Consider the following 14,511-nt stretch of genomic DNA (forward strand, 5'->3'; position numbering starts at 1 on the left):
TCAACAACTGAAGAAAACGGCAATGCAAAAAAAAGAAACTTAGAACAAATACATTCGCGAATATAAATTCGCGAATACTATTCTTATTATTATTGTTATTATTATTATGAATTGTTATTAGTATGTTTATAATATCTCCGGCTGTTAAGTGATCCACATGGCTATATGCCGCATTACAACAGTGTGTGTATTTGATTCTCTTTTTTTTCTGCTTCTCTCTCTTTCTTCGGTGTAGTAATACACAGCGGCGGCAACAGTAACAACAACCAGCAAACACAACTAGATTCTGTACGGACTTTTTTTTTCTCGTTCGTTTCGTATATTCCATGTGTTACTTATATTATCTTTGCCAATATATGTATTGTAGTGTGCTGTGTGTACATTATACATTCGAATGAATGAATAGAACAACTAAGCCATAAACGAACGAAGAAGCGCTATATTATAAATGCAGAAATATACGAATTCAAGCAGAAAAAAAGAGAGCATGTATTGAATTTAAAACGAAGGAAATCACTAATAAGAAAAGGACAGTCAAATAAATGTAATGTTTGAACGAAAAGATTTGAAAGAGAGATTATTATAAGAGAGTGACAGAGAATGTAAATGAAAGCATAGAGATATACAGAGGAGAGCAAGAATATGTGTATATATGTGCACGTTGATACGGTGCTATGCGAGCGCAAACAAACGCTCAACGACGACGACGACAACCGAACGATTCGTATATTGAGGTAGCACAGTAACATCAAATCTCACCACATATGATCATGAAACGCCGAATGCGGCAAGAGCGAGAGGCAGAGAGAAAATTGTATGTGTGCCTCTGGCCGAACGTGGAATGCGCGCATCGTTAAGTCAATCGATTCCATACATTCAAAGTCACACTAGTGTATCATATCCATTGAATACTTCGGTTTTTTTTTCGCTTCTTCTTTTTCTCTCGAACAACGTTACTTTTGCACTAAAACACACTGCAAAGATTCTTTTTTTTCGCTTTTTTTTCTGCTTTGAAATACCTTGATTTCTAAAGGGAAAGAATTCTTTTCTTCGTTTTAAATCATTTTTCTTTCAAGAAACAAATCAAATGTTTGCCAAAAATTGACCCGTTTTAGCGTTAGTTTGATCGGTGGTCGGCGCTCTTTTTATCCCTTCTTCTTCTTCTTCTTCTTCTTCTTCTTCTTCTTTCAACTTTCCGCTTTTTCCTGATCTCGCAATGTTATGCAACCGTTGATAAATACAACAAAAAAAAGGGCTCAGCACTTACTGTATATGTTACACTACAAAACTTGATGATGATCGCAAATTAAAACAAAGAATGTTACTACTTCAATCTATTTATGAATTTGATAACTAAAGGACAGAATGAAAGATTAGATACACTAGAAAGAGAGATGTGGAAGGTTTTTTTTTTTTGGCTGTGTGTGTGTGTATGTGTGTGTGTGTGTGTGTTCTTCAATTCGGTGTTGTCCGCTCGATATTTTAGTATTTGAGCAAATTCTAAGTAAATAACGTAATATTGGTATTAATATAATGATACTAATATCCGACCAACATCAACATTAGTGCGTTACATACAAACACACCATACACCAGCAGCAGTAACAATAACAACAACAATAACAGCACCAGCGGCAACAGTAAGAGAAACAGCAAACGAATGAACACAGAACGCGCGCGCAAAAAAAAACTTGCCGAACGTCGTAACGTTTCGGTTTGTTCGGCGATCAAGCAAAGTAAGTATGCGCAAAAGTGTTTGAACACAGTGAGCGAGAGAGAAAAGTGTGAATGTATTCGCTCATCAACAGCAAAAGAGTTCACATATATCGTCAACCCACCTACGGACTTGGCGTTTATATTCTCTTCTTCTCTCTCTCTCTCTCTCTCTCTCTCTCTCTCTCTCTCTCTCTCTCTTTTCGTTCGCCGTCATTTCTTTCGGTGCACGAAGGCAATGTGTACAAAATTTGTGTGTTGAAACCTATAATAAAACATGCATATTTCTACCAAAAGTCAATACATATTATATAACATATATACAGTACGAACAGAAAAAAACCGTAAATGGGTCCATGATGTCGGACACTTAGAATCTTGTTTTTGCACATATAGAATTCGTATTGGTTTTGGTTTTTTGGGTGTTTTTTTTTTCATTCAATTCTCTTGCTAGTTGCTGCTGCTGCTGCTCCGTTCATACTAATTTGCAAAACTGATGTATTAAAGCGAGAATAAATTCGAGCATAGGCAAAACGAATGACAATTCGGGGAGGAGACGTACGTTTTTAATTTTTCTACCGGCTTTTAAATTTTCAAATCTGTTTTCTTTTCTCTTCTTGTACAAATTTATAATTTTTGTGCCGGATTTGCCGTCGAGTAAAGGATGAATGAAGAAAAATAAAATATCACGCCGATAAATTGGGAATACGTGTGTTGGCATCGGTTTTTTTTTTCTTCTTCTTTCGTTTCAATCAATTTTAAGCGGGAGTTTCAATAGTTTTGCCTCCCTTTTGCTGTTCGTTTATCGTACATGTCTGGATTGCGTGCCAAACCGATTCCGAGCCGAGAAGGAATATTTTGTGTTCATTATATATGCATATACACGAATATACACATATTCTTTGTTTCTCCACACGACTTTTCTAGTTCGAAATGCCATATTCTAACCTCACTGTCATTGTGTGTATGTCATTCGTTTGGTGAAAGAGCGTGTATGTGTGTGGTATGCGTGAATTTTGGCTCTGCATATTAAGTTTATGTGCAAAATTTTGTGTTTCGTCGTGACATTGTATGTATTAAATCCGCAATGATCGCATTAGTCTCAAATACATTTTTGTTTCTTCTTCTTCAACTTCTTTGCATATTAATCCCTCCATATTTTAATGTCATATAGTTTTGCGTTTTGGATTGGAATAAGAATTGACGGAATATTCAGTTCTGTATTCACATTTGATTGAATCCAATAAATTAATTATCGAACCCTTCATCTGTACGAGAAATTGAAGATCAATTAAAATAAGTTCGAAAATCAGAACAGCAACACACATGTGTTGTTCCGTGCGTTAATGTTTCGACATTTTTTGTTTTTGTTTTGTTGCATGCTTTTCTTCGCATAAATCATATCGTTACGAATCAATATCTCACAGTGAGTGTGGTTGGAGCGCACAATTTTAGCGAATTATTTGTATTGTGCGCTCTCGCTCTCGATTCCCCCTCCCCTCCTTAATCTTATTCGCTCGATCTTTCGCTCTCTCGCTCTCACGTTCACCTACAATGTTGATGTGCGAATATAAATTATGGATTGAACTAATTTTGAAAATTGCCCAGACTCCCTAAACAAAACTAGTTTTCAACGCAACCAACAGCACAGTTGGAACCGTTTCGATTCAAGTCAGTGGCCGAATTCGAATGTATGTGATCATTCATTTGATTCATGGTCGTTTAATGAACTTTCTACGAATCATTTTGTGTCCAAAATATCGTTGCGTTAAACGTACAAAATTGGCGTTAAATAGTAGGATAAAATGCGGAAAAATGTTTATACGTTTTCTACAGTTGATCAAGATCATGATCACAATCTTTCAATTTATTCAAGTAAAAACTCTAATACATTTCATTGTGACATTTCCATTGGGAAACTTTGAACTTGATTCATGACAATAGTGACGGTAAAAGTTGTTCGAATACTCGAGTATTCATTTATGCAAGACTCTTTGTATTGTTTTTGACTTCGCACAATAGAATGATAAGAGTGTAGAATTATGTGTTTGGCCTCCTTACAACACTATCGTTGAAAATAATTTTCCGGACTTTTGGTTTGGTTTGATTTGGTTTGATTTGGTTTTGCAACAATTTTCCAACTCAAGCTCGACCATTTTTCATTCAAACAAAATTATTAATTGAATACCACACAAAAAGTTGTTGCGAAAACAAGTCGATGTTCAAATTAGAAGTAGTTTGAAAAGCTTTTTGACAATTCAATGAGAATAATAAAGAGCTTGGAAACACACACACACACACACACACCAGGCATCAGTGAGCACTTGATACACACATTGTGTGTATACTTTGGAAATAGAAGTGCGTGTTTTTGTTGTTCTATCACATTGCATTACATACACAGACACAAACATACAAACTCTCTCTCTCTCCCTGTGCCCCACACTCCCACTTCATTTCAATAAGTTTACACAGTTCGAGTCGTTTGGTTTTCGGTGCTAATTGGTTGACGTACAGCTGCAAGTCGAAATATATTAAACAAACTTGAAAATTCATTCTCCGTCGATTTAGGATGATATCATTGTATCTATGTTGTTTGTGAGACCGTATGCACCAAAGATTCATTATGCCACACACTTGCATGTCTGTGTGTTTGTGTGTTGTGGTGTTCTGGCACTATGGCCCTTAAGTTTGATGACTTACAATGCAAATCAGTGCCGACGAAATCGTTGATAATATAATTGGCTTTGTCAAAGAACAAACCACAAATTGGCACCATAATATTTACATGCGCCGATTTTGAAGCTATGCTACAGATGCGCAACTCTTAACCAAAACCAGAAACTAATAAGCTTTGCACGCGTTTTAATGGCATTGCTATGTGTGCATGCTATGTAATTTGAGTTTGTACGATGGATTTGGACTCTAAATAAACTTTCAACAGTTTAATTTACGTATCTAGGATAGTGATGTATGTGGACGGAGCTAGGGGATAGACACAAGATCTGAGATACGATCGTTTTTCAAAATACTTAATTGATTTTGTGTAGAGGTGTTCAGATTCGTGAAGATTCATTGAGATTTGAAGGGATTTGAAGAGATTTGTAAAAATCTCACTGATTTGTTTGACCTTTTTGACAAGTCAGCCATTTTGATTTGAGAAGATTCATAAGGATTCATTGAGATTCAAAAGTATTTGAATTTGCTCGAGATTTGAGATTCCTACAGATTTGAAAAGATCTAAAAAGATTCAAGTTTTAAATGTTGTGTCTATCCCCTAGGGACGGAGAGAGGAAGAGAAAGAGAGAGAGGGGTTTTGAGTGTGGCGTTGGACTGATAAAATTGAATTCAAAGAATCGAACCAGATAGTTTAAAGTAGATTTTAAAAAAAATTAAGCGTATGATTCAAATTTATAAGGTCAAGAGGCTGTATTAAACCGATAGCATTGATGCTGGGCTGAAACTCATAACGATCTTGAAGATGTTGAACCATTTTGTGCACAAAAGCAGCTGTCCAACTTTTTTTTTATCAAATCAAATTGAATAATATGCATGTATGCAATAATTATTAGCAATGAAAATGGCAGAAAATTTGAAAACTGAAAAAAAAATGTGTCACTGTTGATTGTATCAATTAATTTGTACCATTTGAATTACGTAAGTCGATACAAATGAGCCAAATATTTGTAAGTGGTCATCTTCAAAGCAATGATGACTCAAAGCAACAGCCGATTCAAGTTGAAAGCCAAACAGAGTTTGTTTTGAAATTGTAATAATTCAGAACATATTATTCTCGAGCCACAGAAAAGCGATGGTTTCCAGCAAGAGCTCCTAGATTTGATCATTTCATTAGTCAATTAATAGAATCATTAATCAAATGTTTTGTTGAGCACTCTATTCAAACATTTCTGTTTTTCTTCTTCAACACTTTGTGCATATAATGGTGCTAAATGCTACAAATGAATTGGATTTAAACCAAGGGGCGAATCGTTACTGAATGGACTGATAAAATTAACGGATAACTGAAAAAACTTCAAATTCAATCATGAACAATTTCTTCTACGAAGACGATCGATACACATTGGAATTTGTGCTTTAAATCAAATAGTATTCGGTAAAAATATCATTAAATTTGAGGAAAAATCAGAAAATTAATCACGAATGTAGCCCAGGATGAGTCTACTAAACAGCCTACATTCAAAGGAACATTTTTTGTTGTAATATTCTCTCTCCAAACAATTTGGAGGTAATCTGACTATGATATTCATCATTTCTCAACAGTTGAGATAGGTATTCAAGTATGGGTTGACAGAAAATTCTACGTATATCCGATTTTTAGTCAATCTACACCAACAAAAAGTGATGTACAGCAAACTTGAGAGCAGTCCCAGCTTTTTGAGAGCAACATTGGTGATCAATCTCTTACAAAAATTGGATGCAAAAACCCAGGCGAGTATATAAATAAAACTCTCAGAACAAAATATTATTCATCTAGACATAACTTATGTCACATAAGCTTCTATAAACCCATTCAATAATGCATATTATGTTAAAAAAAAGGTGTGATTTTGTAAACTTCAACTGATCTAGTACTGTAGTTCCTATGCATTTGTATTTATCCTCTACTCAGTACCAAAATTCAAATCCATCTACGATAGTAGCATGCAAATTGAAAATAAAAAAACTTATAAAATTATCCAGAAATAATTTTGACCATATGGTTTTTTTTTCTTTCTATTTCTGCATTTTAATAATAATGTTCGGAACCAATGGCATTTCTTTGCCCTAGGTGGTTTATTTAAATATTGTATAATGGATAAATAAATCAATTTGGTATGCAATAATTATTTACAGATTTCTGCCCTTGAAGAAATTTTTTTAGCTTATTTTTTACAAATTCAATAGTTTGATTAAAATCATAATGTTCAGCATATTTATTGAATTTAGCCACCATGTTATTTAGTGGGTCTTTGGAATTTATTTCCGAACACATAATCTAAATAAAAAGAGTGATGAAAGTGAAGTTAAATCAATAGGACTGATTTAATTGAGATGTAGATTTCATCTCGTTACTTAAAAACAAAATGAAAAGCTCACACAAAAAATCAGAAGTAAAATAGAAATGGGCCGAAAAAGTCAAAGCGCAAAAAAATAGAAGCAAATTGTGGAAAATCGGTCAAAATGCTGATATCAGTACAAAAGAGTATGATTGATAGATACTAACCAGCCTTTATACATAAAAAAAAGAAATGCTTTAAGGAGATAATCATTACAATTACAACCAGTTTTATAAAATGAGCCTCATTTTTTCTTCATTCGCTCCCTTTTAATTGGACATTCGCTGCACTGTTCGCTTTTCAACAAAAAAGAATTGTCGCCGACTAATATTTAATGACGTTTTCTCAATATCAATTGAATAGAAAGAATTACGTTCGTAATTCTTAACTTTTACCTTTGTCTGTTCTGTCGCCATTTTATACCACCCTTTTCCGTACCGTTGTTCAAAACTTTTGCATGCATTTTTTTTCTCGGTATAATCTTTTTGTCTTTTTTCTGAAAATAAGAACAATCATAGTGGACAAACAGATGAATGTTTTTTTTCACGTTATATTAACCCTCTAATGCACTAATTTTTCCCAGGGCTGGGAGTACTGGTACTTGGTTGATTTTTGGCCATAGATATTTAAAAAATATTCATAATCCTGGATTCCTCATGGTTCAGTCAGGGAATGCGATTGACATAAATCAGAGAACAATCAAATCCATTGTTTAAAAGTGTCAAAAATGTGTCTAATTTCGAGTTCGAATAATTTGTTTTGTCAAATTTTTGTTTTTGCACACATTTTTGTTTATAACTTTACAATCAGACTACATAGACAAATATTGCCAAAGACAAATATAAAGAGAAAACATTGACGAATAAAAATTCTCTTTGAAGCAATGTGATCCGATGTACGGTTTACGTTCTACAGGCGTTCAAATGTTGCCCGTCTAGAAGCGGTTGTATGCATTAGAGGGTTAAAGTATTCTCAATATACATAATATCTGAAGAAAATTCGATTTGAGATCGAATTTATTGAGAAGTGAATGTTTCATCGTTTGAAAGCCCTTAAATTTATTTTTGTAAAAAATTGAAGAAAATTGCATATTTACGTTGCCCACAGTGTGGATCCCACACCATACAAAAATGTTAATTTCCAGAAATTTTAGATATATTAGAAAAGACTTGCAATTGATCAAAGTCAAAGCATACCAAAATCTATACAGATCACAATATTTGGGAGCACAATAGTGCTTACAAACAACCAAATTCGACAGCAACCGAACGAAAGAAGAATGTATGCAACTTGTGATTTCTAGTCCTTTTCCTGCTTTTTATAACAAAATACACTAATGCGGAGCGAAAAAAGAAAATGCCGAAACCAATTCCTATACTTCCCCTGTACACATTGTGTGCATACGGAAAAGTGTGGAAAAGTAATAAGAAGAGAAAAAAAATGTTCGACACATTTATCATTTACATATCAACTAGCGACAAATTCCATAGAATCAATGGTGAAACAACCCTATTTTTCCCCGTTTTGTTCGCCGAACGTCGAACGGATATTTACATTGAAAAATTTAATATCAATTATGGAATGAGAGAGAGAGAGAGAGAGAGAGAGAGACAATGGACATTAACGCAATTTGTAATTCCGTTCCGCGAAATCGAATCGACTTAGACTTGTTTACATACATTTATAATGACTTACCCAAGCAACGATGGAAGTTGAGTGATTGGATTTTAATCGAAGACAATATGGCTGTCATGTTTTCTTCGATGGTTTTTTTTTTCTCTTTCTTCGATAATTGTTAACAATGAATCTGAACAAATATTACGAGCGAATCGTTTTTTTCTTCAATTTGTCAAATAGACCGTTACGTTTAATTTTAAATTTCAATCAATTTAAATATTCTATTCATTTTCATTCAAAATCGCAGTTATATAGGTAAATAATCACTTTGTAAGAAAATGATTGAAACCTTGCGTAACAATAATATTATAATGTATGCATTTCAAATTGGCAATGGAAAAAAACTGAAAGTATTTCAAAGATGTATTTTTACGTTGAGCAAAGAAAAAAAAATGAAATTTGAGCTCATCAAAAGCAGTGCCAAATGAAATATTCAAATGAATGTAGGGCGCTTGTACACTAACTGCTGTTTTTTTTTCAAACTTGAAATTCGAACAACAATAATATTGCGGAAAAACCACTATTCACACACACATCAAAAACGTCGAAATGTGTGAGAAATTGCGAAACAAGTGGCCGCAGCAAGAACAAATCATAAAGTGATTTGAGCTCATAAAAGTCCTTTGGAATAATTGATAACGACTGATATCGTTATTTTCGAGTTGATTGTAGAATGCACCTATTCTACCTTTAATGGATAAAGGCAGTTTTACCGTTGATAATGTTGATTGAAGTGTAGATAACTGGGTCGTATATATGGTAAATTATAGACCCGTTGAAGAGGAAAAAAACCGGCTATATAGCTATTGAAACATTGACATAAATCATGGGAAAAAAAGATGTCTAATGCCTGGTGTCCATTTTAAAATGTTTGCGATTATTTTTACTAGCGCCTATCCGCTTGACACTCAATGTAACAACGTATGACGAACGAAACTAAAAAAAAAACAACAACAACAACAACAAGTGAGTGTGGCAAGAAACGAGCTCACGGGAACTTCAACACACAAATCAAACACACAGACGGTATGAATGATAAATGCATATCAGATTCAATATGCACATTTGTGGCGCAGTTATCATTTAGAGTGGTCGCATGGTACCCGGACAAATTTGACATCTTTTCTACCCGTTCTTTGCTTTCTACGGTATATTCATATATGAATCATTCATGGCATATTTTTTTTTTTTAAATACATACACATTCCATACAGCAATAGACGAACGGCTAAAATCGATTGTTTGATTTTTCCCACCCGTCTTTGGTGCAGAGCCGTGCGAAACTATGCATTGAAAAAGAATATGCCAATGAAATGATGCATGGTATAAAACGGTAACTTGTTTACCTGGGCGATGTTGATGGGGATGGTGTTGGTATTGGTAATGGTTGCGATTCACAATTCCGTTGTTTGCTACTTATTTGCAAATCTAATGGACTCTCTCTCGCTTGTAGACTATCAATTGATGGTCTATGATATGCAGGATATGAATTCCCGAAAAAGTGTGGCGCTGTCATCATATTTCCTGGATTGTTTGCGATTTTACACAATTTATAATGTCTGCGTTACCATTCGGCCTATTGTTATTGAACAAAAAGAGACAATGAAATCGATATATTACTGTCAAGGCTCTTTTCTGAAATTCAAACTTAAATTTAAAGTGTTTAACATTTTGAATTGCTTTGAAGTCTACTGTAGTTAGTAAGCAGTAATTAATTAATAGGTATTAAGTTGGTTAGATCTTATCTAATACAAATCTTCTACGAATCGCTCAGTTTTTTTTTAAATTTTTTTCTTCAGCAAAATCTCAGAAAAATTCAACGGAATTTTTTAAATGCAGAGAAAGCAAGTACAAAAGAGAAATAAGAAAGACTTCAAAGAATTTCCTCATTTGTTTGTGTTTCACAGCACAGCCACACTTGACAGAAACCCACAGAAAAACGCGAAAGTGGTTATGCGTTTTGCGTATTATATGTGGTTTAGTATCTACATATACAGTGTCGATCAAATGTTTGAACACGATTGAAAAACAAAATCACATTTTAAACAAAAAAATATACGACTATTTGGAAAATTTCCGTATTTTTTTTTTATGTAGATTCGAAAATCTTACGGAACCCGAACATTTAATCTCTTTTATTGAGCGTATTAATGAATTGGATGAATTTCATAAAAAAAAATTAGCTCAATTTTTTTTCGACCAAATTTCTCAAAAGTGATTCATTAATACCTTCAATGAAAACAGCTAAAATGATCTAGTGTTGTAAGTTTTAGGAATTGACACCAAAATATCCACATTATTTTCAATCGAAAAAGTCTCATTTTCATTTTGTGAAAAAATGTAATTTTCCCAATGGTATTTAGGATTTTTGATCGGCACTGTACATGTTGAATTGCGGCTAATTGCCTACAAAGCGTAGTTTAGCCCGTTTTACTAATGGCTTTCAGAAGTTAAAACAACATGCGGGTGCTTAGTATGCACAAAAGAATAATTGCATGCGTAAGGAAAGGCTTTATCCAAAATGGAATGACGGCTTACAAAATGTTTGATGTTCGTTTATAAGTGCAACATTTTCAAACACTAAAGCGTTGCTTCCATTCAGGAAAATCATTTGTTACAAGCACTTCTTTTGCCGACAGTAATTACAGCAGATGAAAATAAAAATGGAATTGAATGCAATGTATAGAGAAAAAAAAACTGAATCTAACAAAAATAATCAAGTGGAACTGTTGAATAAATTAACCACTAACTTTTCATAATTATGTGAATTAAAATGAGTCTATTTGAAATGATGAATAAATAAACGAAATGTAAATTAAAAACTAATAATCGACAAGTGGATTGGTTTGTTGCATTTTTTTGTTGTGCTGTTGCTGTTACTGTTGCTGGTTTCGTTCGCATTGCATGACGAAGATTAGATTACCCGATTATTATTACGGAACACACCGTAATTAATCGATTTTCCGGACAAACTGATTTCACACATTGATTTGAATAAAAAGAATTTCATATTAGTTCCGTCGGTCTATTTTCTCCATGTGATTCGACTTGAGAATTTTCCGTTCCAAAGTCGATTGCGTATCAAAATTTTTATCATTTTTTCCTTTCAATTTCTTGTTCTCTCCATTTCAATTAACCTTTTTTTCCAATTCATATAATCTGCTGTAAAATTTTCAATTGAAATTTCAACAAATATCAATGCCATCATTGGAAATAAGCACAGAGTCAAAAACAGTCATTTTCTAACTAAAAAGTTTTTAGCATCGATGCCTTCTCACTCCTTTCCTTCATTCGTATATATAAGTTACGAAAGTTTTGTGTATGTGTATTCACATGAAAAAAAAAAAATATTTATTTTTGCGGCAAACCAACTAGTTCCGATATACATCTATATGTGGGGATGCATGTACTACGTCAACTTTCTTTCTGGAATATGTTGACTATACATATATGTGTGTATGTATTGATTGTTTACATTTACTGGTAAATGCATTATTGGTACGTTTCTTTGTCGGAGCATTGCCAATTTTCTTGTGTGTGTCAACTTTGGAAAATGAATAGATTTGAAATGTTTGAATAACGCATCGAATTTAACACAGAGATGGAGAGAAAGACGACGAGAAGATGGGAGAAAACTAGAAAAAAAATATTGTAAAAAATCAATGGGGCTTTCGATGAATGCAAAAGAAAAACAACCCATTTATAAGCGACAAGACGCATGATGAACCGCTCAATCACCTTTTTGCACAAATTCTCCAAATGAATCGTTATTGACCACAATAATATTGCATGTGTCCATTTGTCGTATGCATCCCACATGTATATATATATATATATATCAGAGGGCAGCGTGCGCCTTTTTAAAATCGAACGCATCACAAAAAGACCAAAACTATCTGGATTCAAGTAAAATGCATTCAATGAATAAAATGACGCGTCACCATGTGTGCGCGGTGTACATGCATAAACAGCTCTCGATTATATAACGGAGAGAATTTACTGTGTGGGCTATATGCGTGCTGGTGCACCAACACGTATTTGAAACAGAGAATCCACTTCCCAAACACACATGATATTGTCCACATTAACATTGGATTGCTTGCTTGTTTGCTGGCTGGTTGCCTGGCTGCTAGAGTGTAAAATTTCAATAGCTTACAACACACAGGATTATATTGCGGTATGTGCGAAATGATTTTGTGTGACAATGAGGCCACGACCAATTATTATTGGAATTCATGATTAAACCGTCAATATTTATGATCACGGTCAATTTCATTGCAAATGCAAAGAAATTCTTTCATTGATGAAAATCGTATCGCAATATATCGATATATTCTCTGTGCATCGAGCTAGTGTACTTCCATTGAAGTATTTAGCAAATTAAAAAGAAAAGAAAAAAACAATTGATTGTTCCAGTAAAGTTAAGACAAAATTAATTATCGCTCCAATAATTCGTTTTGAAGCCTGAACATAACGTTAATACAATTATAGCCGAGCTTTTTTTTCTCTTTTCAAGCTAACAATAACAATACAAAACAACAAAAAAAAAGACAACAAAATGAAGGAAAACCAAACGAATGCACAATGCCCGAAGAAACGAGCATGGAATATTATGATGCGAATGAATATTGATATTATTATAGCATTCGGATTACATATAATATGCGTGCGTTCAATATCGATTAATGAATGCTGTTGATGAAAACCTGTTTCACTGTATGTTCCTCTTGTTGTTGATGTTATGCTGTGTAGCCGCTTCTGCCGTCGTCCTCTTCTTCTTCTTTCTCTTTTGTATTCGTTTTGAGTGTCAATTGGCAACAGGAAGTTCAATGAGGAAAAAAAATATCTATGTTCACTTTGCGTGTGAGAGACATACAAAGAGAGTCTTTTATGTGCTTTTACACTTATTTCCTGCTTACAACTGTAACAAAAGCACACAGAGTAATGTCACGTCACGTCACGTCACGTCACAAACAAACAAACAAACAAACAAAACCAAACCTCACAAGACTTTAATTTACTGTCGTGTGCTGGTCTCTATTATTATTTCGAGGTATATTTCTTCTTTTCACATAGAAATGTGTATGTATGTGTTTGTTTGGTTGTGTTCTTGCCTCAATGCAATTTTTTTTAAAACTTCTTCTTTGTGCTGTAGTTTTATGAAAAAAAAACTTATTGTTTTTTTTTAATTATTATTCCATTTAACACAGTTATTCACATCTGAAATTTGAAAAGGGAGTGAGTGAACCAAGTAAAAAATTGCCGATTCAGCTTCGATTAGTTGCATTCAAGGTGAGTTCAGTAGTCAATGTAATTTGATATGATAATAATATGAACCGGGTGAAAAACGAAAAACGCAACGTAGAAAGGGAATAATTGCAAATTAAAGTGCCGTGTACACATAAAGTTACAAGAGATTTTGTTTTAAATATAAAATTCAAATGTTAGTGAGTTAAAAAACACAACGCGGAAAAATAAGACAGCGAAAGCAACGGATTTTTTTTTTGATCAAAACGAACACACGAAATTTTACGTTTTGTTTATGCGGTAAATTATTTTTAGGGGCGTTTTATTTTTTTATTATCATATCTCTCTCTCTCTCTCTCTCTCGAAAGACGTTTAATAATTTCATAATTACTTGAAAAAAAACCTCGCGTTTTATCTATTTGTGATGAAATTTTACGTATTTATGCATACACATGTTCCAATCAATCCAAACAAAACAAAAATGTTTCTATTGTTTATATTTGTCATTTTCCCGAGAATCCAAAATTAAAATATAAAAGAGAAATTAGTGGCTAGAATACCTTTTAATTAACAGAAAAAAAAACCAAATTAAATCAATCAATAAGCTGAAAACTGATAGAATGCAAGTTCATGAAAAATTTTATATGCACGCGCTACGTTCGTATGATTTTATTTCTCTTGACTCAGTGTGTTTTATTTGTTTTTTTTTGTGTATTCAATGTAGGATATCATTGGTGTTATGAATCAGTTTTGTGAAATTGGTTCTATTTTGTTTTGAGGATTTATGTCCTTTTACTTGCAATTCTCTTGATGTACT

The 14,511-nt window shown here is 33.4% G+C and overlaps 1 protein-coding gene across 3 annotated transcripts in view; it reads right to left on the reverse strand.

Moving 5' to 3' along the window:
* LOC129574736 (sex determination protein fruitless) overlaps window positions 1–14,511 on the reverse strand; it is an 88,440-nt gene extending 73,929 nt beyond the window's left edge. The window contains exons 1-3 of one of the 3 annotated variants that reach the window (XM_055457126.1): window positions 14,255–14,511; window positions 13,154–13,667; window positions 9,794–10,023 (exon numbers count right to left, since the gene is read on the reverse strand). In XM_055457126.1, the coding sequence (XP_055313101.1) occupies window positions 9,794–9,966 (173 nt within the window). In that variant the 5' untranslated portion in view covers window positions 9,967–10,023; window positions 13,154–13,667; window positions 14,255–14,511. Of the gene's footprint in view, window positions 1–1,267; window positions 1,378–8,465; window positions 8,614–9,793; window positions 10,024–13,153; window positions 13,668–14,254 lie in introns of those variants that run through there. The other 2 variants (XM_055457129.1, XM_055457131.1) reach the window with 2 other exon arrangements.

The sequence above is a fragment of the Sitodiplosis mosellana genome, unplaced genomic scaffold (assembly GCF_009176505.1).
Source record: "Sitodiplosis mosellana isolate CC-2019 unplaced genomic scaffold, AAFC_SMos_1.0 Smas_scaffold_6165, whole genome shotgun sequence".
NCBI classification, from domain to species: Eukaryota; Metazoa; Arthropoda; class Insecta; order Diptera; family Cecidomyiidae; genus Sitodiplosis; species Sitodiplosis mosellana.